The 20,913-nt window shown below is 47.1% G+C and overlaps 1 protein-coding gene across 3 annotated transcripts in view; it reads left to right on the top strand.

Annotated features, from left to right (window-relative positions):
• INPP5D (inositol polyphosphate-5-phosphatase D) overlaps positions 1-20,913 on the top strand; it is a 133,688-nt gene that overhangs the window by 76,765 nt on the left and 36,010 nt on the right. For all 3 annotated transcript variants that reach the window (XM_083178132.1, XM_083178133.1, XM_083178134.1), the window contains 6 exons: positions 720-816; positions 6,044-6,182; positions 7,152-7,260; positions 13,604-13,692; positions 16,976-17,057; positions 17,555-17,644. In XM_083178132.1, coding sequence (XP_083034258.1) covers positions 720-816; positions 6,044-6,182; positions 7,152-7,260; positions 13,604-13,692; positions 16,976-17,057; positions 17,555-17,644 — 606 coding nt within the window. The remainder of the gene's footprint in view (positions 1-719; positions 817-6,043; positions 6,183-7,151; positions 7,261-13,603; positions 13,693-16,975; positions 17,058-17,554; positions 17,645-20,913) is intronic.

Here is a 20,913-nt window from a genome sequence, read left to right as displayed (position 1 = left end):
GGTCTGATGTGTGGCCAGCATTTGGCTCAGGTGACTTAATTAGTAACTTATTCAGTTTTAATAAACCAGCTATGCACAAGCAAAGATATCCCTAAAATCTGGACTGTTAGGGTGCTCAAGGACCCAGTTTGGGAACCATTTTCATACAAGTTTTTTTAATTGTACTACCACACTTTCATCTGTTCCAATGTAATAAGACATGGATGACCTAAATCAGGCATGTCCAAACTGTGGCCCTCCAGCTGTTGTGAAACTACACATCCCAGCATGCCTTGCTATAGTTTTAGCAATCCCTAATAGCAAAACTGCTGCAAGGCATGATGGTACTTGTAGTTTCACAACAGCTGGAGGGCCATAGTTTAGCCATGCCTGACTCCATTTGCTCACTTGCTAAATCAAATGAGCGAAAGCCTGCAATGGCGTTTATTTACTAAGCTCTATTTCAGATGGGACGTTGCTATAGGCAATCAATCAAAATCTTTTTCTTATTTATTTAGCACCTTCTAGAAGATAATATAAAGTATCTGATTGGTTGCCCATAGCAACATCCCATCTTCAATAGAACTCCCATCTTAGTAAATAAACCCCAATGTGTCCTGTCAGCTCTTTATCACATACACTCATATAGGACATTGTGCAACAGGAAAGCCATTGACATTACTGTATTTGCACAATTTAAGATGAACAGCCTTTAATGTATGAAATATGCTTATAAATAGGTAACAAAGGAGCAGTTGGTGCCTCATTTATGTTCAATGGGACCTCATTTGGATTTATTAACAGTCACCTTACTTCCGGAAGTGAGAAAAAACTCAGGTACTGTCACTTGCTTGCATGTTTATATTTCTGTATGTGTCTGCTAGTTGTATGACTTTATATAGAACTATATACTGTATGAACAAATATACAGTACCTTGTATGTGCTTCTATACAGTACAGTATCTGTGAGCCTATGTATACATGATGTATATACACACAGAGGCTAATTCTGAGCTGCATGGATCTCTCTTATCAGATACAGTATAGACAGCAAGGTTTTGCATGCAGCACATGCGCAGAAGTGATCACACTTAACACCCTCACTTGTATAATTCTGATGAGCGTGTATCTAAAGCGCTGTGAAATTCTGAGTCGTGCCTATCGGGAATGGAAGCCAGTTTCTGAGAATCTCCTGCACCTAGAGTGGGACTAGCAAAGTGCATATACTAATGGTGATGTTGCGCTTGCGTACGCACCATACTCCGCATTAGTTGAACAGCTACTCGCATTATCAAAAGGTAGTAAAACAGACAGCTTTCAACAGCTAAAACAGCATTAAAGCCGCTGTGCTTATGTTTCAGAATGAGCCCTACAATGTCACTGCCTTTATATCTATACACATTCATCTGTATACTGTATATAAAAGGCTAAGTATTCCTCACCTTTCTGAGGTGAAGTACCGTCAGTGACCACTAGAGGCCACTTGATGGACCACATTACTGATAACAGAAAGCGAAAGCAAAATGATCGGTACTTGTGTCGTTTCACGGCGGCAGTTACGTAGTTAGCGTAGCGTCCCTATCAGAATCAGTGTAGTGTTCCCACGGCCAGTGTAGGCAGCGTAGTCAGCGTCCCTGCTATTATCAGCGTAGTGTTCCCACCCGTTGGCGGCTAGCTGGAGCTTACGTAGTTAGAGTAGTCAGTCAGGCGTCCCTGTCAGTATCAGCGTTATGTTCCCGCCCATTCGCGGCCAGTCGGAGCTTATGTAGTGAGCGTAGTCAGTCAGTGTTACACAGTTAGTGTAGTCAATTAGCGCTTATTACATTGTGTGGGAAACATTGACCATTTTAACCTGCCTTACATGACAGGTGTGAATGTGTTCCTGAAACACCCCCACTAGTAGGGATGGGACATCGAAAGAAAACATCAGTTGAATGATGTTTTTCAACATTGGTTAGAAAACATCATTTAGACCTAAACATTGGTACTCTAAAACCGATGTTAACCAATGTTAACCGATGTTTCTATATATATTTCAATCAACTGTCTACTTAAGAATATAATACACTAATATGCTTATGAAATTATAAATAATCCTTCTATTAAGTTTATCTTGTTGGAGGCTTACAGTTTACACACACATTGGATATATGATTAATGTTTTGACGGAAATAAAAAAAAAATTAGTGAGGGAAAAAAAATGAAGCATTAACTAGCAAAACTATTACATACAACATACTGTACGTTGAAAAACTGGCCTTATTTTGTTTCAATATAGGAGTCTGCTATACAGTATGTTAAATGTTATCACTTCCTCTTTAGTTAATCTTTTTTTTTCTCTTCTCCTCTCTCAACTGAAGTCTGTATCATCACCACACACATGGCCATATGCACTAAGCTTCAAAAGTGATAAAGTGGAGAGTGATAAACCACCAACCAATCCGCTCCTGCCTGACATTTTTTAAACACAGTCTGTGACATGTCAGGTAGGAGCTGATTGGCTGGTGGTTTATCACTCTCCATTTTATCACTTTTGAAGCTTGGTGCATCTGGCCCGGTGTGTTTCTGTTTTGTATCTGTTTTTAAGTTGTCAATGGATATAAAACAAGGAGTGAGCTGGCTTCCGAAAGCAGTGGCAGCACCACACAGTGACCCACAAAATAAAAAAACATTGGAAAATTGAGAAAAACATCGGGGGAGAAATGTAGCGATGTTGACAAAACATTGGATCCTCAACATTGCAGGGTTAAACATCGAACATTGGAACCAAAAATCCGATGTTACCGATGAAACATCATATGATTACTCTTCCCTACTATACACGCCAGCCCGAAGCGTGGCTAGCGGACACGGTGCGCGTCCCCCCCCACTTGTTCATACCCCCACTATCCACGTCGGCGTGGAGTTAATTTTATAAAGTGTGGTGAGCGCAGCAAGCCACTGAGCCCGAAGCGTGGCGAGCGCAGCGAGCCCCGGCGACGTGGATAGTGGGGGTATGAACAGGTCGGGAGGACGCTACTGCGGGGCTCACCACAATTCTGGCTGGCGTGGATAGTAGGGCTTTTGAAAAGGAGGCATTTGTCAGTATGTAACATGGAGCACTGGCTAATGCGTCCTTTATTGTGCATGAGACGCACTTGCACACCACACTTTGTGCACTCGCTACTGAATCCTCTAACCCTGACCGTCTCCCTGAAGCGGACACAGGCAGTGTTGCCGTAACCTGCCTCAAGAATTACTGAGACGCACAATACTGCGTCTCAGACAGGTGGAGCCTGCGCCCGCATGATCCCCTCTCCGCCGGCGTCCACCAGCGCAGGGGATCTGGCGGTTACCGCCGCTGGGTGAGAGGCGCTCACTAGGCTTGCCAGGGATGCCGGGGACAGAGCTGCAGCTCCCGGGGACAATACGGTGACTAGCTGCCTGACGGGGACAATACGCTGACTACGCAGGGCTGCCGCAGAGTCACTACACTGACTACGCTAGGCAGCTGTTGGGCTTCGCTGACAACATAGCTTAGCCTACACTGAAAACGTAGCGTAGCCTGCCGCCGTGAAACTGCACAAGTACCAAAAAATCAGTTGCAAACTTGTTGGATATGGAGAGAGGGAGCTGTGATTGGAGGTAGGAGCAGATAGGGATTAATATGCTGTGTGTATCAATTAATAGACAATCAATCAATAAAGACAATCTTTAACACTGTATACAGACAAATGACATTATACCTCCAATAATGACATTCTGTTACACTGTATTACAGACTTGGCCAAGACTTGACACAATAATAATATATTTCAGTTACACCTATTGGACACAACATTTCCCCCCTGTGATCTCAGTATTATCACCTGTTCTGGTATAAATGTTGTAATTATTACTACCTAATGCCGCATAATAATTATATACAGTAAATACTACATGTATTATATAATCCAATTATCCTATAGCATTAAGAAGCAGGTACATTGGTATATACCAACAATATAGTCTCTGACATATATGTTGTAGATTTGGGACTACTAGAGAAAGTACAGGATATTCATGTAGTGTTCAGATTTGTATGTAAAGCCCATTTATACTGTACAAATCCAATGGTGTGGGGTCTATGGACCTTATACTGGTCTGTTCGCAGCCAGCATTCGTTCAACCAGAATAACCCCCTATGAAGGCAAGACCGCATGTGCAGCTGGGCAACCAACAAAAGATGCAGACATGGACGCCAATCAGCCCCTCGGTCTTCAGTACCATCCTGGTTCTTATCATACTTCGAAATCGCTCAGTAGTGTTTGTTGCTCTTGATCTCCTCTGGTTCCTGTATCAGTTGGAGTACCACATGGCTTGGTCCTTGCTCCTCTGCTTTTCTCAATCTATACCGCATTACTCAGCAAACTAATCAGCTCTTTGGGATTTTAGTATCATCTATATGCGGTTAATACTCAAATTTCCCTATCCTATCCTGTGTTGGTCTGTGTTTCTTAAAGTCTTTCGGCCACTTTGTTTTGAATATCATCTCGCCACCTCAAACTAATGCTGGGTACACACCAGAACGATTTGGCCTCAATTCCCCCAATTTCGATACAATCTCAACCGATTGTATGTAAATTGGGCATGTTTTGGCATGTTTTATATCCGATTCCGATCCAATGCACGTCCCCGCTGGTCGTTTGGTCGTTTTGCAGATCCTACCTGCTGCAGTCAGGATTTAAAAATTACCCCTTCAACTGGGTACAGATCGGAATCGGATCGGATTTGGTAATACCAGCAGATGAGCGGCTTTCCAGCAATGATGCGGGAGCGCGCAGCAGCGCTCACCGCTGATCGCCTGGGCATACACACTGGGTGGCTTTGAGCTGAAAGCCGCTCAAACATGCTGTTTTGGGCGACTTTCAGCTCAAAGTCGCCCAGTGTGTATGGGCCTTTACAGTGTGAAACGCTCTCATATGCACAAGACTTTCTTCTTTATACCAAACCTTCAGGTAAATGTATCAAATTCCTGAACCATTTACATAACCTGCATAACTTATTTTACTACGAACCTCTCCTTTGCACTAACCACACCCAGTGGCAAATGCAGGATTTCCATGAGGGGGTTTCTGTACGTATGTCAAGTGTCCTGCGGTGGGGGGGGGGGAGACACACAGCGTATATTTACGGAGACAGAGGGCATGGTCAGCAGCTCATAGAGTGCTGGCCATGCCCTCCACAGTGACGAATAATGGAGAAGCCACACCCCTTTTGTGAGTCCATACACCTTTTTCCTACACAGCAGGTCATGTGCAGGAGTCCCAACCCCACTGATTTGAAAAGTTGGGAGGTATGCATACATACATACACACTGCATGCACACACACGCATAACATACATACAGAAACATATAGCATAGATACATGTAGCATGTACACATAGATAAACACATAGCATAGATATACACAAATAGCATAGATACACACACACAGCATGTACACATAGATAAACATAGCATAGATACTCAAAACGATGTTAAACACATGCAAGGTTGATTTTACCAGATTTTTTGGCCCATTCTGTCGGAATTGAGTGAAATTGGGCCCAAATCGCATAGTGTATGGGGGCCTTTAGCTAGGGTGACCAACTCATCCCTTTAATCCGGGACACATATTAATTACACATGTTCTGTGGCTGGCTTTCACCTGGTTTTAAACTAACACACCTCAAGACTCCATTTCACCTGGTTTGAAACTGCCACAGAACCTGTGTAATTAATATGTGTCCCAGATTAAAGGGATGAGTTGGTCACCTTACCTTTAGCTTTAAAGCATGTTCTTCTTAACTCTATTGGATAAATTTACTAATGCTTTTGAAATGAAAGGAGTGACATTGACCATAGCAACCAATCATATTGTATCATTGTCTAGGATGCATTATAGAAATCTGATTGGTTGCTATGGGCAACATCACATCATTTCTCGAAGCTTTAGCAAATGTACCACTATGTTTGGCTTATTTTCTACTAGTCCGTGGCTGATCTGTTACTGTTCAGTGCTTCCTACTATACTTTTTCCCATTGTTCTTTGCTCTCCATTAGGAGGAAGCAGAATTACTTTAACATACTGCGTTTCCTGGTCCTGGGTGACAAGAAGCTAAGCCCTTTCAATCTCTCACATCGATTTACCCATCTTTTTTGGCTTGGGGATCTCAACTATCGTGTCCAGCTACCTAATACTGTAAGTGTTTATTATGGTAATAGTTATATTTTGGTCACCTTTATATACAGGGACCTGGTGCTAAGGGCATATCTATAAAGGATGCAGGGTGGGCGATGTCCTGCACACAGTACAGACCTCACTAGTGCCATTCAGCAGGGTCCCCCTCCCAATGTATGGGAGATATCTTTAGTCCTGGACTACTGCAGTCTCCCTGCACGGGTCCCTGTGGCGTTAGTACACCTATCTCTGTGTTTTGTTCGTGGTTTGAATACAATTAAACTGCCTGCATTTTACAACATTGTCGCCACTTTGCTCACATTATGTTGGCTGTACAGTAACTAGTGATCAGTACAGTAATTTCTAGAATATCTTTAGAACATCTTTTTTTCAGGTTAAGGGGAAGATTCTCTAAGAATCTCCGCCCCCCTTCGCCGCCCATCGCATACTTAATTATCGCATATGCTGTAACATATGCGATAATTAAGGCAAAGGACAGCTCTTGCGTTAAGAGCTGTCCTTTGCGGTGGGAGTCGCCGGGTCCCAGCAGGTCCCGGCGGCTCCCCCCTCCCTCACACACCCGGCGCTGCTGCTGCTGCGCCGGGCTCTCCTCCTCCCTGCACCCGGAAGAGGATCAGTGCAGGGAGGAGGTCACAGGTCCGGGCAGCACTGCGCTGTGCTGCCCGGACACAGGTGAGGGGGCGATGCGGGGGTCGGCGCGGGGCGGCGGAGGGATGCGGTAGAAGCCCATTGGCTTCTATGGGGCATCGCCAGATTTTTCTGGCGATGACCCCGCCGCGTTAACCCGGCGGGGGATGCTTACAGCATCCCAAAATGCGGTAAAAACCCCGATAACGGGGTTTTTACCGCATTTCTTGTTTAGAGAATCTCCCCCTATAACCTTAACAGACACCAAAGGAGAATTACTTTAGGTTAATGTATTTTGGGTTTGCGGAATTGACATTGTATTTACATATGTGAATTTGACAGGAAGCAGAGAACATTGTTCAGAAGATTAAACTTCAGCAATACCAAGATCTGCTGACCTATGACCAATTAAACATGGAGCGTAAGGAGAGCCAAGTCTTCCTCCACTTCAGTAAGTTACATTGTTGATTACCACACTGCTGATTACTGACATTTCTGGGCCCCATGGAAAAAATATAGAGCAACCCCACCAAGGTAGATTCCTGCAGTTATACCCAATCAAAAATATATGTTTATGTATGTAGCACGTAAAGACTTACAGTAATAGGGAAATATAATACCCTGTGAGATACATGCATGACCAAGATACCTGCAAGTCGACCTGATATTTTAATGTTGCAATCATTTAAAAGGCAGAACCAGCCTGGTTTTGCCTTTAATATGATTGCAACTTTAAAAAATTGAGCAGACATCAACCGACTCTCGTGCCTATTTGATGTCACTATTCCCTCTGATCCCAAATACTTCCTGCTTCCCTTAACTCTTCCCACTCTTACTCATCACCAGAATAAACTACTCCGTCACATAGTATCTGCATTGACATGCCAAATTACTGTTGACTGGAAAAAGCCCTCCCTAGCCCCCTTGCAAGTGATTGTCCCATATTTGGTATGTTTATGAAAAGGAGTATATGACTGCTAATTTATGTAACTTTTCAAAAAAATGCTTAATAAAACCTGGTCCGCTTGGTTATATATACTCCCCCTTCATTTGGCTTCTGAAGCGCCATCAACCTTAACACATTCCCCTTCTGGCTAACTTTCATTTCTAACAACTCTTTTTTACCCCTTTTTTTGTGTTACCCCGGTTGGCGGTCACCCCTTCTTTCTTGCTCTCTCTCTCTTTCTCTTAATTTTTTGTGTGCTTACCTTCCCAATATTTTCTCTATTTCTCTGTTTCTCTCTCTCTGATTTTTATTTACCTTGTTGGTAAGCTCTTATGGCGGTCTGACACACTTGTCTTTTCACTCTGATGCCCCTTTCCCACTGCAGGCTTTACACGGTAAAATGCCGTTTTTTAGCCTTTTTAAACGGCTAGAGCTGCAGTGGGAAAGCTCCAGGTTGCTTTACACGGGTAACAAATACCGGTATTTGTTACCCGGGTAAAAAGCAGTGTTTTTACCGTGTAAGAGCCATTTTTTTGGCAATGGGAAAGGGTTTTAAACGGTATTTAGAAATAATAATAAAGGTTAAGAACATGATTGGTGCATGTGATGTTTTTAATGACAGGCAAGGTTTACTAGAGAGTTTAAACGTGTTGCTTTGTGGTTTACACGGGTAAGTGTGAATGGGACAAAAACTGCTTTTAAACTGTAATTTACTGTTTAAAAGCTGCAGTGGGAAAGGGTCTTTGTGGCTATTACCCGGGTAAAGACACGTTTTAAAAAAACGGGTCTTTACCCGGGTAGGCAGTGGGAAAGCAGCATAATTTAAAAAAGAAAAACATTGAATCACTTTTTATTATAAGCTAATTTATCACTGCCTTGTACTCGCCGTTGTAATTTCTCATATATGTAATGCTTTATTAAAAAAAAAAACGTTGAACAGACTTGGGGATGTGTAAAAAATGGAACCGGACCAAACCCCGGAATGTCGAACAGGACAGGCTCCAGTCATCAAACTATGCCATTAGGCTTTAATCTCTTCTACCCCATCTCCCAGGTTACAAGTGTCACAAGCACTCCCTGGATGGAACATCTGCCTGACAGGCACTCGCGGGTCGCTAAAAGATCCGGAATGGCAGTTTGATAAATGGAGCCTGACTGCTCCTGCATTGTAGCTTTTACCTAGAGCTGTTGGCATCTTGCAGGCAAAAAATATGGTACTTGTTTCCTAGCACGGCCACACCGATTTACATCGGGGTGGTCGTGTCGGAAAAATCGGGTCGATCGCATCGCATGCGATTTGGTCGCATGCGATGCGATCGTCGCGACCGACCGATTTTGGACCCGATTTTTTTTTTTGAATTAAATGTAAATCGGGTCCCTGGGACCCGATTTTACATTGGATTCAATGTAAAATATTCCCAACCCCCCCAAATGTCACGGCGTACACCCCACCCCACGATAGACGCCAACCCGAAGCGTGGCGAGCGCAGCGAGCCCGCGAGGGGCGGCGGTGCGCGTCCTCCGACCTTTTCATTCCACTACTATCCACGTCGGCGTGGAGTTGAGAATATAATAGTGTGGCAAAACATAAGATCCATAAGATATGTGGCCGTGCTAGGAAACAAGTACCAAAAATATTTCCTTCATGGCTCCAACAATGTACTACAGGTGCAGTGGCAAACGCTGTATTTTTAGAGGTGGGTTTCCAAATGCAGTGCACAATCTCCCACTCTGTGGAATATTAGTCTGGGGTAGCAGTAGAAGAACCTAGTCATGATCCTGGACATTAATGTAAACATTGGTATTTTTATAACGTTAACACTGTAGATGGTTTATAGCATAGGCTGTATAAAACATATAAATAATATAAATAAAGGGGTGTACACACATTTCGATTTTGACAGGTTTTCCATTCCATTTTGCTTATAGAAGCAAAATCAAATCGAATGGTTTTTAAGATGCTTTCGATCTGCATTCCATTCGATGTGCACTCCCGTTTTCTCTATATCGAAAAGAAAAATAGACTGTGCAGGCTAGGAAATATTAAATTCGATCCAGTCAATCAAATGTGTACACTGTGCCTTGAATGGACATCGAGTTCAATATCGAAATCGATATCAAATGCTAAAGTGCAGATCGAATGTGAAATGGAATGGAAAGCAAAGGCCAAACCGAAATAAATACACAAACAAAAAACACTGTCTAAGCTCACATTTTCCCACCTCATGGTAAGGCTCCTGCCTCTTCTTCCTGGTAGCTACTCTCTGGTTAAGTTCACTGAATAAGGACTCAAATCCTCGCACATAGCTAACTGGGTAAGAGAACCTGCTACCACTGTGCATGTGCAGCAGCTCTGTCCAGCCCCTTAAACTGCATGATGTGGTGGCAGCTCTAGTAATTGCATTATATTCCATTGCTATTGTCATAATTTGAGATACTTACCAAGAGGAGGTGCCCCCCCCCCCCCCCTTCCCACACACACTGTGTTTGTCTATGAGGTATCTGAACTCTATATGTATTATGCCTAGTCATATATCGCTGTTTATTTCTCTGGATCTCTAGCCTGAAAAGTAGAACATATAGGGCTGTAATATTATGTCCAGTGCCATCTGATATATTAAGAATAACAATAATAAATACAATTTACAAAAATGTACAAAAATGTAGTAAATAGAATTTACACCTAATTGTACTCAGGGCAGGTGCAAAGTTTTTCACCACCCTAGGCAAAATATCAGCTTAGTGCTGCCACCATCACCCAGACACTAATACTGACTAGAGAGAACCTCAGGTGAATGTGTGAAGGTGGTGTCTTGAACACTTGGGGTGACATTCTATGGGATGCGATTTGGCTTTTTTTGCGTTAATTAGAGCAGAAAATGGCGATATCGCATATTTCCTTAAAATCGCCAATTTAATGTGATGCGTTAAGGGACTGAAATCGCATATTATGTGCGTTAAGGTATGCTGAGTAAAAGTGCGAGATTAATTCGCATTTTATCGCATCCAGATGTTTTCCAATACAAAAGTATAGAAGTCGCTTATTTAATGCAATGCGCATTTGCAAATCGCATTTTTTAAGTGCCTAATTATCGCACTTATTTCAGACCAGGGTCTGTTTGGCGAATTAGCCAGAACCCTGCACAGATCGCAATGTTCTGTGCAGGGTTCTGCTGTAAAAAATAAAACAAAGGGTTAAAAAAAAAAAAAAAAACGAGCGCGGGGTCCCCCGCCCGAGCATAACCAGCCCCGGGCTCACTGAGCCGGTGCTGGTGACATAAAATCAGGGTCCCCGACAAATAGGGGTCCCCTTGATTTCATGAAACCAGCACCAGGCTCAAGGTCCGGCGCTGGTTCCCAAAATACGGGGGACAAAATGACTAGGGGTCCCCCGTATTTTAAGAACCAGCACCGGACACAACCAGCCAGCAGGGTAATGCCACAGCCGGGGGAAACTTATTATATAAGCTCCCGCGGCCAAAGCATTAACCCCCTGGCTGGTCAGCATGGGCAGGGGTCCTGGGGAAGTGGGGACCCCCCCCAAATGAAGGGGTCCCCCCCCTCCAGGACTTACCAGCCCATGCTGATAGTCCGGGGCTGTCCCCGATGCCCCTGGGCGGTGGGCATCGGGCTGATGGCTTGTGTAAAAAAAAGAATTAAAACTATTGTTTTATACTGGCGAACTATGAGTCCCAGCAAGCCTACCCCGCATGCTGGGACTTGGAGAACCACAAGTCCCAGCATGCGGGGCATTAAAGGGCCCGCTGGCACTTGTAGTTCAGCAGTACAAAAAATAGTTAACAAAAACACACTGACACACTGTAAAATAAAAGTTTAATACACACAAAACACACACACACTGATACTTACCTACCTTGAGCCCGTAGGTCGGTCCCTGGGTCCTGGGTCCGTCCTCCGGGGCTCCAGGGCAGAAGAGTCCAGTTCCGGGGCCTTGGTCCTGGTTCCGGGGCTGGTCCTGGGGTTCCGGGGCTCCTGGGCTGCAGAATCCGGGGTCCGGGATCCGAGGTAGTCCCCAGGGGTACCTAAGGAAGCAAATCCAACTCACCTGGTCCCCGGCGACGACCTCGGAATCCTCTCCGGTGACAGCGCTGCTCCCATCTGGTACCCGGCTCGCAGGACTTTGACAGGCGCAGAGATGTTTCCTCCTCGGCGTCTCTGCACAGAATGATTTCTTGGCCAATCAGGAGCCGAGAAAGTCGGCTCCTGATTGGCCAGAAATCATTCTGAATACAGACGCCGAGGAAGTAACATCTCTGCGCATCTAGAGCAGAGATGTTTCCTCCTCGGCGTCTCTAGTTAGAATGATTTCTGGCCAATCAGGAGCCGACTTTCTCGGCTCCTGATTGGCCAAGAAATCATTCTGTGCAGAGACGCCGAGGAGGAAACATCTCTGCGCCTGTCAAAGTCCTGCGAGCCGGGTACCAGATGGGAGCAGCGCTGTCACCGGAGAGGATTCCGAGGTCGTCGCCGGGGACCAGGTGAGTTGGATTTGCTTCCTTAGGTACCCCTGGGGACTACCTCGGATCCCGGACCCCGGATTCTGCAGCCCAGGAGCCCCGGAACCCCAGGACCAGCCCCGGAACCAGGACCAAGGCCCCGGAACCGGACTCTTCTGCCCTGGAGCCCCGGAGGACGGACCCAGGACCCAGGGACCGACCTACGGGCTCAAGGTAGGTAAGTATCAGTGTGTGTGTGTTTTGTGTGTATTAAACTTTTATTTTACAGAGTGTCAGTGTGTTTTTGTTAACTATTTTTTGTACTGCTGAACTACAAGTGCCAGCGGGCCCTTTAATGCCCCGCATGCTGGGACTTGTGGTTCTCCAAGTCCCAGCATGCGGGGTAGGCTTGCTGGGACTCATAGTTCGCCAGTATAAAACAATAGTTTTAATTCTTTTTTTTACACAAGCCATCAGCCCGATGCCCACCGCCCAGGGGCATCGGGGACAGCCCCGGACTATCAGCATGGGCTGGTAAGTCCTGGAGGGGGGGACCCCTTCATTTGGGGGGGGTCCCCACTTCCCCAGGACCCCTGCCCATGCTGACCAGCCAGGGGGTTAATGCTTTGGCCGCGGGAGCTTATATAATAAGTTTCCCCCGGCTGTGGCATTACCCTGCTGGCTGGTTGTGTCCGGTGCTGGTTCTTAAAATACGGGAGACCCCTAGTCATTTTGTCCCCCGTATTTTGGGAACCAGCGCCGGACCTTGAGCCTGGTACTGGTTTCATGAAATCAAGGGGACCCCTTTTTGTCGGTTACCCTGATTTTATGTCACCAGCACCGGCTCAGTGAGCCCGGGGCTGGTTATGCTCGGGCGGGGGACCCCGCGCTCATTTTTTTTTTTTGGTTACTTTGCGCTGTCCTGCAAACGTGCGATTTTCAGACATGAAAATCGCACATTTTCAGGACTAAAGACAGCGCACCACTTCGCCGAAAATCGCCCCTCTTCGCACTTTTCAGCCTCCAATGCGCATCACATTAAATATGCGCATTTTGACTGAAAAGTGCGAATTGAAAAAAGGCGATTTGCGGCGATGTGGTGCGCGAAGAAAACGCGCATTTAGCGCAAAGCATAGAATGTCACCCTTGCTGTTTGTATTAAGTTCAACAAGGATGCCTTGCTCAGATTCTGGAGCCCATAGGCAGCTGCCTAGTGGTAAAGCCAGCCCTGATTGTACTATAGGAAGGGCATTGCAGTCCTGCCCCAGCTCCTCGGTACCCTTTCCCTCTACCTCTGTAGCCAACATTTAGTCATTTTAGCTGGATTATTTGACAAGAATATTCAGAATATTCATATATAGAACTTTCTCTGTCTGGATCCATTGCTACAGCTGAAGAGGAGATCACTTTCCCCCCGACATATCGATATGAAAGAGGAACGAGAGAACGCTACTGCTACACCAAGCAAAAAGCAACAGGGGTGAGTTGTTCTTAAAATAGGCTTCTCATAGGAGAAAGGGGAATATCGGAGAATGTTAGATTGAAAATGTGTGTTAACTATAAATGTGGACCAATGGCAAATATATATATATATATACAATATACTATTACTACGACAATCATATCATAATATAATGCCCTATTTCTTACCCCTTCAGCTCTATGCTTTCTGTCGTACTCTCCAGCAACTATTCTGCATTTCTGTAGATCCTCTTATTAGCAGCTATTTATAGAGAACTGGCAACCGTTCTATCTCACGTACTCGCTAAAATGTATAAATCTATTTCCTGTAATGTTCATACTCATTCATGGTACCACAGATAACAGGAACACCTTAGTGTTGTGACTATTTCTAGCACCTTTAATAGTGATCCCCGAACAACTAAAGTTCAGTAGAAGCCATAGCATACCTCCCAACTTTCCTTAATTGTAAATTGGGATCTCTCCATCATCCAAAAAAGGGGGGGAATCACTGAACTCATGGCTATGTGCTGAGAGGGTGTGCATCAGTTGGTCTTCAGCAAGTTGTTAGACAGTCATTAGGTCGACATGCATTTAGGTTGACATGCATTTAGGTTGACATCTGTCTAGGATGACATGCAGGAAGTTCCTCATGAGTCTAGGTCAACATGGGTTAGGTCGATAGGGTCATAAGGTCAACAGGGTCATTAGGTCGAAATGGGTTAGGTTGACCGTCAAAAGGTCGACATGGGGTTTTTCACAGGTTTTTTTTACCTGAATGTCATCACAGTCATCACAGTCGCGGCTCGCTGCACTCGCCATGCTTCGGTCTCGATGCCTCGCTGCGCTCGGCACACTATTTTATTCTCCCACCACGCCTTAGTGGATGGTAGGGTATGAAGTACCGTCTGTCAGCACATGTCGGCTCAAAAAAAAGTGAAAAACCCCATGTCATCTAACCCATGTCGACCTAGACTCATGTCGACCTTCCTGCATGTCAAGTGCATGCATGTCGACCTAATGGTGTCAACCTAATGACTGTCTAACAACTTGCTGGTAACAAAATTACCCTATCCCTGCTGAGATGCTGGGCTGCCCCCAGACTCCTCCCAAGGCCGGCACCACCACTAGGCAGCATTAGGCATTTGCCTAGGGTGCTGGCCACTGGAGGGCGGCCACTTGGAGCAGCCCCATCCCCCTCTCCCGGATCAGGTGAGCGGCTCCCTCTCTCTCTCCCCCCCCCCCCCGTGGAGCCAACGCTGCGGCACTTCGCCGCATCTCAAACAACACCCCCTCTGAGCGAGACACTGCGCCAGTCCCTCTCTCTCTTTCTTCCCCCTGTGGAACGACGCATCTCCCGCCCGCTCGCTCCCCCTCAGCCGTGGAGCGAGACGCTGCTCCAGTCCCTCTCTCCCCCCCCCCCCCCCCCGTGGAGCGATGCATCATTCTCCCGTTGGCTCCCCCTCCCCCCGTGGAGCAAGACGCATCTCCCGCTGCCGCTTCGGGCACCCCCCTCCCGTGGAGCGGGTGAGCGATAGGACTCCGGGCGCCCACCCTTCTTCCCGCCTGGGGCGCTCTGGTGCCTTGCATCGGCTCCTCCTAAACTGTGAATAGATGACGTGCATCTTTTCATCCGCCGTATACCTATAGTATTGTAGGTTGTACTCCCCCAACTCCCCCCAATGAGGGATACTGTGGCCCGTGGGTGGAACAGCCCTTGGAAAACTGAGATATGCTATTGGGTATTCTAAAGTTTATTACAGGAAATTCTGTTTTCTCTGGAGTCAGCAACTTATAGGCAGCATTGCAAGGGGAGCTACATGTGAATTAGCCTAGGGCACCTGGAACCTTTAATCAGGCCCTGAGTGTGCCTCACATGTGCTTCATAAAGTCTTCATATAAAAATTCCCCACATTATTCTAAGATACTGTAGGATGTTTGATACATACCACATGCATTTGTTCTGTACAGCAGTATAAAATATAAACATTACTTTAGGTACTTGTGTATTTTGGCGGCGCCCCCGATGTCCGTCGTACGACGAACAGATCGCATCGCATCGCATGCCATGCACCCGATGGCATGCGATGCGATGCGATTTTGACCCCCTATACGACCAAAAATCGTATAAGCACCCTAAAGGGTGCTTTTGAGCACCCAAATGGGTGCTTACAATGTTAAATGCACCCCCACGCCACCCCCCACTATAAACGTGAACCCGAAGCGTGGCGAGCGCAGCGAGCCCGCGAGGGGCGGCGGTACGCGTCCTACGACCTTTTCATACCCCCACTATCCACGTCGGCGTGGAGTTGAGAATAGAATAGTGTGGCGAGCGCAGCGAGCCACCGAGCCCGAAGCGTGGTGAGCGCAGCGAGCCCCGCGAGGGGACGCGGATACCTTCACAGTTATACGCGTCCCCTCGCGGGCTTCACAGGTGTCCGTGGCGACGCGGACACCTGTGAAGCCCGCGAGGGGACGCGTTTACCTGTGAAGGTATCCGCGTCCCCTCGCGGGGCTCGCTGCGCTCGCCACGCTTCGGGCTCGGTGGCTCGCTGCGCTCGCCACACTATTCTATTCTCAACTCCACGCCGACGTGGATAGTGGGGGTATGAAAAGGTCGTAGGACGCGTACCGCCGCCCCTCGCGGGCTCGCTGCGCTCGCCACGCTTCGGGTTCACGTTTATAGTGGGGGGTGGCGTGGGGGTGCATTTAACATTGTAAGCACCCATTTGGGTGCTTAACATTGTATAAGCACCCATTAGGGTGCTTATACAATGTTTAATCGCATCGCATCGCATCGTATGGCATCGTATGCCATGTACAATGGCATACAATTTCAAAATTGTATGCCATCGTGCACTATCGTACGATATCGCGTCGCATCGCATACCATCGTATGTGTTATGGTATGCGATGCGATGGGCGCCGCCAAAATACACAAGTACCTTACTTTATGTATTGTGGTGAGCCAATAAGATACATATTTTAAATGTTAAAAGAAAAATAAATAACTGCCATCTAAATCTATATATTCTAAGCATTATTAAAGCATTGTCCTATTGTAGCAGTGATTACACCACAATCACACTAATATAGAGGAATAGGATGAGTCAATCAGTACAACAATTGTATAAAGTATGTCAGCTTTATCGTCATTGGATGTATAAAGATAAATGCAGAGCTTCCTATTTAATATTAATGATGCCAGCATGGAAACTAGGGGAGGCATTGCATATCATTGCTATAGAAGGAGCAGGTAAGCTCTATGTAACTAATACATATATAAATCTTTTTTCTTCCAGATAAAATACAATTTACCTTCCTGGTGTGACAGGGTACTGTGGAAATCCTACCCACAGATGCATGTTTTATGTCAGTCCTATGGTGAGTGCTTCAGAGTTCCCTTTAATTCTTGCGCATTGATATAAAGTACATCTATTTATTGCTGTACAGGTATGTCGCCATCTATATGCTAGAACCTGCTAGGCACACAAGTATACTTGGCATCTGTCAAGCACCATAAGCAGTGGTATTCATGTTTTCCATTGGGATGTTATTAGCATGCCGGCGATGCTGGCAGTTAAAATCTCTACACTGGAATCCCGACTGGCGGTAACAAACCTGCAGCCGGAATACCAACATCACTGAAGATGCTATAGACTGCCCATAGGGATATAGAGCATCTATAACTGCTACAATTTCAAAAACCCAGCAGCTCCTGTGTGCGTACTGGCCAATCCCATTACAATACGGCCTTGGTGTCTGCCATTATGTCGGACTTTTAATAGTAATATACAGTATATGTTTGCCTACATTGCCAAACTTAACTAGTTAGCTGGCATTCCCAATAACCTTTGCTCTTCTTCTTGTTCTAATACCAGGATGCACAGAAGATATAACTACCAGCGATCACTCGCCCGTATTTGCCACATTCCAAGTTGGCGTAACGTCTCAGTTTGTTTCTAAAAACAGTAAGAGTTTTATATATCTCCTATATATTTGGCTACATCTGTCACTCAAAGTGGGTGTCTGTGTCTATAACGCTCTGTTCCTGGACTTTCCTCTTAATGTGTGATTGCCTTCATCTGTGCTGAACACCTGTTTAAAACAGGTGATGGCAATCATACATTAAGGGGAAGTCTAGAAACAGAGCATTGTGTCCCTCCTGGAGAGGGTCATGTTGGGAGGTATGTGACAGAGAACCAGCCCAGTGAGCCCACAGACAGTGCCAGACACCCACTGCCTTCCCATGTTGCCCAGCACTGCTACTCCACAGCCACCAGGTGAGCGCCCCCCTCCCGCGATTTGCGGCAAAAACACCCGCTCCCCCGCGACCCCCCCTACCGCGATTCGCAGCAAAAACACCCCCGCGACCCCCCCTCCCGCGATTCGCTGCAAAAAGAACCTCCCCTGACCCCTCCCGCAATTCGCGGCATAACCACCACCCCGCGACCCCCCCCTCCCGCGAATCGCGGCAAACCCTCCCCCGTGACCCCCCCCCCCCGATTCGCGGAAAAAACACCCCCCCCCGCGACCTCCCTCCCGCGATTCGCGGCAAAAAGAACCCCCCCGCGACCCCCCCTTGCACGATTGGCGGCACCCCCCCTGCGACCCTCCTCCCGCGATTCGCGGCACCCCCCCCCCCCCCCGCAATTCGCAGCAGCCCCAGGATTAAATGGCACATGCAAAACACTGACATGGCTATGGTCGACAATGAAAAAGGTTGACATGAGTTTTTGAAGATTTCTTTTTAATTTTTTTTATTTTTTCATATTCATTGTCATGTGTCGACATGGACACCAATGAAGTGGCACACTTATGTCAACATTTACATGTGTTGACCTTTCTGTGTTGATTTTTTCTTGTGGCGATTCGCGTCACACCCCCCCGCAACCCCCCCTCCCGCGATTCGCGGCACCCCCCGTGACCCCCCACCTCCCGCAATTCGCGGCAACCCCCCACCGGAACCCCTGTGAACCCCGCCCTCCCGCGATTCGCGGCACCCACCCCCGCGACCCCCCCTCCCGCAATTCGCGGCACCCCCCCGTGATTCGAGGCAGCTCCAGAATTAAATTGCACATGGAAAACACTGACACGGCTATGGTCGACAATGAAAAAGGTTGACATGAGTTTTTGAAGTTTTTTTGTCATTTTTTTAATATTTTCATATTCATTCTCATGTGTCGACATGGACACCAATGAAGTGCCACACTTATGTCAACATTTACATGTGTTGACCTTTCTGTGTTGATTTTTTTCTTGTGGCGATTTGCGTCACACCCCCCCCCCCACAACCCCCACTCCCGCGATTCACGGCACACACACACACACCTCCCCCGCGATTCTCGGCACCCCACCCCGTGACCCCCCCTCCCGTGATTCACGGCACACCCCCGCGACCCCCCCCTCCCATGATTCGCCGCAACCCCCGCCCCGTAACCCCCCCTCCCGCGATTCGCGGCACCCACCCCCGCGACCCCCCCTCCCGCAATTCGCGGCACCCCCCGCGATTCGCGGCAGCTCCAGAATTAAATTGCACATGGAAAACACTGACATGGCTATGGTCGACAATGAAAAAGGTTGACATGAGTTTTTGAAGTTTTTTTTTTTCATTTTTTGAATGTTTTCATATTCATTCTCATGTGTCGACATGGACACCAATGAAGTGCCACACTTATGTCAACATTTACATGTGTTGACCTTTCTGTGTTGATTTTTTCTTGTGGCGATTCGCGTCACACCCCCCCCACCCCCCCGCAACGCCCACTCCCGCGATTCACGGCACACACACACACCCCCCCGCGATTCTCGGCACCCCACCCCGTGACCCCCCCTACCATGATTCGCCGCAACCCCCGCCCCCGTAACCCCCCTCCCGCGATTTGCGGCAACCCACCCCGCGACCCCCCTCCCGCGATTCTCTGCAATCCCTCCCCTCCCGCGATTCGCAGCATCCACCCCCCCACAACCCCCCCTCCTGCAATTCGCGGCACCCCCCGCGACCCCCCCTCCTGCAATTCGCAGCACCCTCCGCGACCCCCCCTCCCGCGATTCGCGGACACCTAAGTTGCAATACAGGGCATCTTTCATACAATTCTAACCATATTTCTCATATACAAACGTTCACAAATTAAGGGGGCGCAGCCCCTTACGACGGTGTGAAGAGCGCCCGTAGGGCGCGATGAATCACCTAGTATATATATATATGCCCAGTCCATGTCATCAACAGAACCATGTTCTATAGTGTCTTATTGTGTAATAAGCAGTAGCTTTTATTGTGTAATAAATATAGAAGTCACCTTTTTCATTGATTCATTATTGTGTATCCAGCCCATGGTATAATGAGATTTATAAAGGCAGTGTTTCCATTACTGCAAGTATTCTAATAACAAACAAACTGCCTTCCACTTCCATTCCAGGTTATACTATATATAGAGGTATGCCGGGCCCCAGTAAAATTTTGGGGGTGCGTGTACCCTAATTGCAGGAGGCATGGCCACCAACCGCGATTAGGTCACACTCCCAAAATGTTTAGGGGGGTGAAAAAAACACTTTAAAGTCAAGGGGGGAGTGTTATTGTCCTCCCCCTCCCAGCAGCAGCAGCACATGCCTACCGACAGCAGGCTCAGCATGAGCTCTCACGCTGTCAGTAAGACGCTCATGTCAGCACAGCACATGCTGTAAGTGTGTGCTTCCCAGGAAGGACGAAGGGGGTTGGGTCGGAACAGGGCCCCCGCTGGGCCCCTCCAGCAAGCCCAGGCCTGGGTAATTTGGCAGCCCTGTGCATGCATATGTGCACATCTCAAATAATTGTATCCTTCAGACTAATGGATAGTGATTATAGTTGGCCAGTGACATACAAATGGTCACTGACCCAGGGAATGACATTCTTAGGCCCCAGAGCTAAAAGACTAGACCAGGACCAGGGCCCAGAGAGAGGCTGAATATTTTTCATACTACGGGAGTGATTCTGGTTGACACACAAAGCTGCGAAATTCGCAGCTTTGCGCATCATATATGCACCGCCCACACAAACTCCTGCTCCCAAGGGGGCACCTCTCCTACCTTGCAAATTTTAATCAGTTAATTAAAAGCCATCAATATAACTTCTGTGGCTGACTCCCCTCCTAGCAGGGCAATACGATTCCCACTCTCTTTATTCTAAACATCATTTTTTGCAAGCCTCACACCTGGGGTGAAATGTAATAGGATGAGAGAATCAGAAAGTGAGAGATTTGGT

Source organism: Crinia signifera, chromosome 3, assembly GCF_055691185.1.
Source record: "Crinia signifera chromosome 3, ASM5569118v1, whole genome shotgun sequence".
Taxonomy (NCBI): domain Eukaryota; kingdom Metazoa; phylum Chordata; class Amphibia; order Anura; family Myobatrachidae; genus Crinia; species Crinia signifera.
Note: the sequence above shows the minus strand (reverse complement) of the source record. Positions and strands in the feature narration are given on the sequence as shown.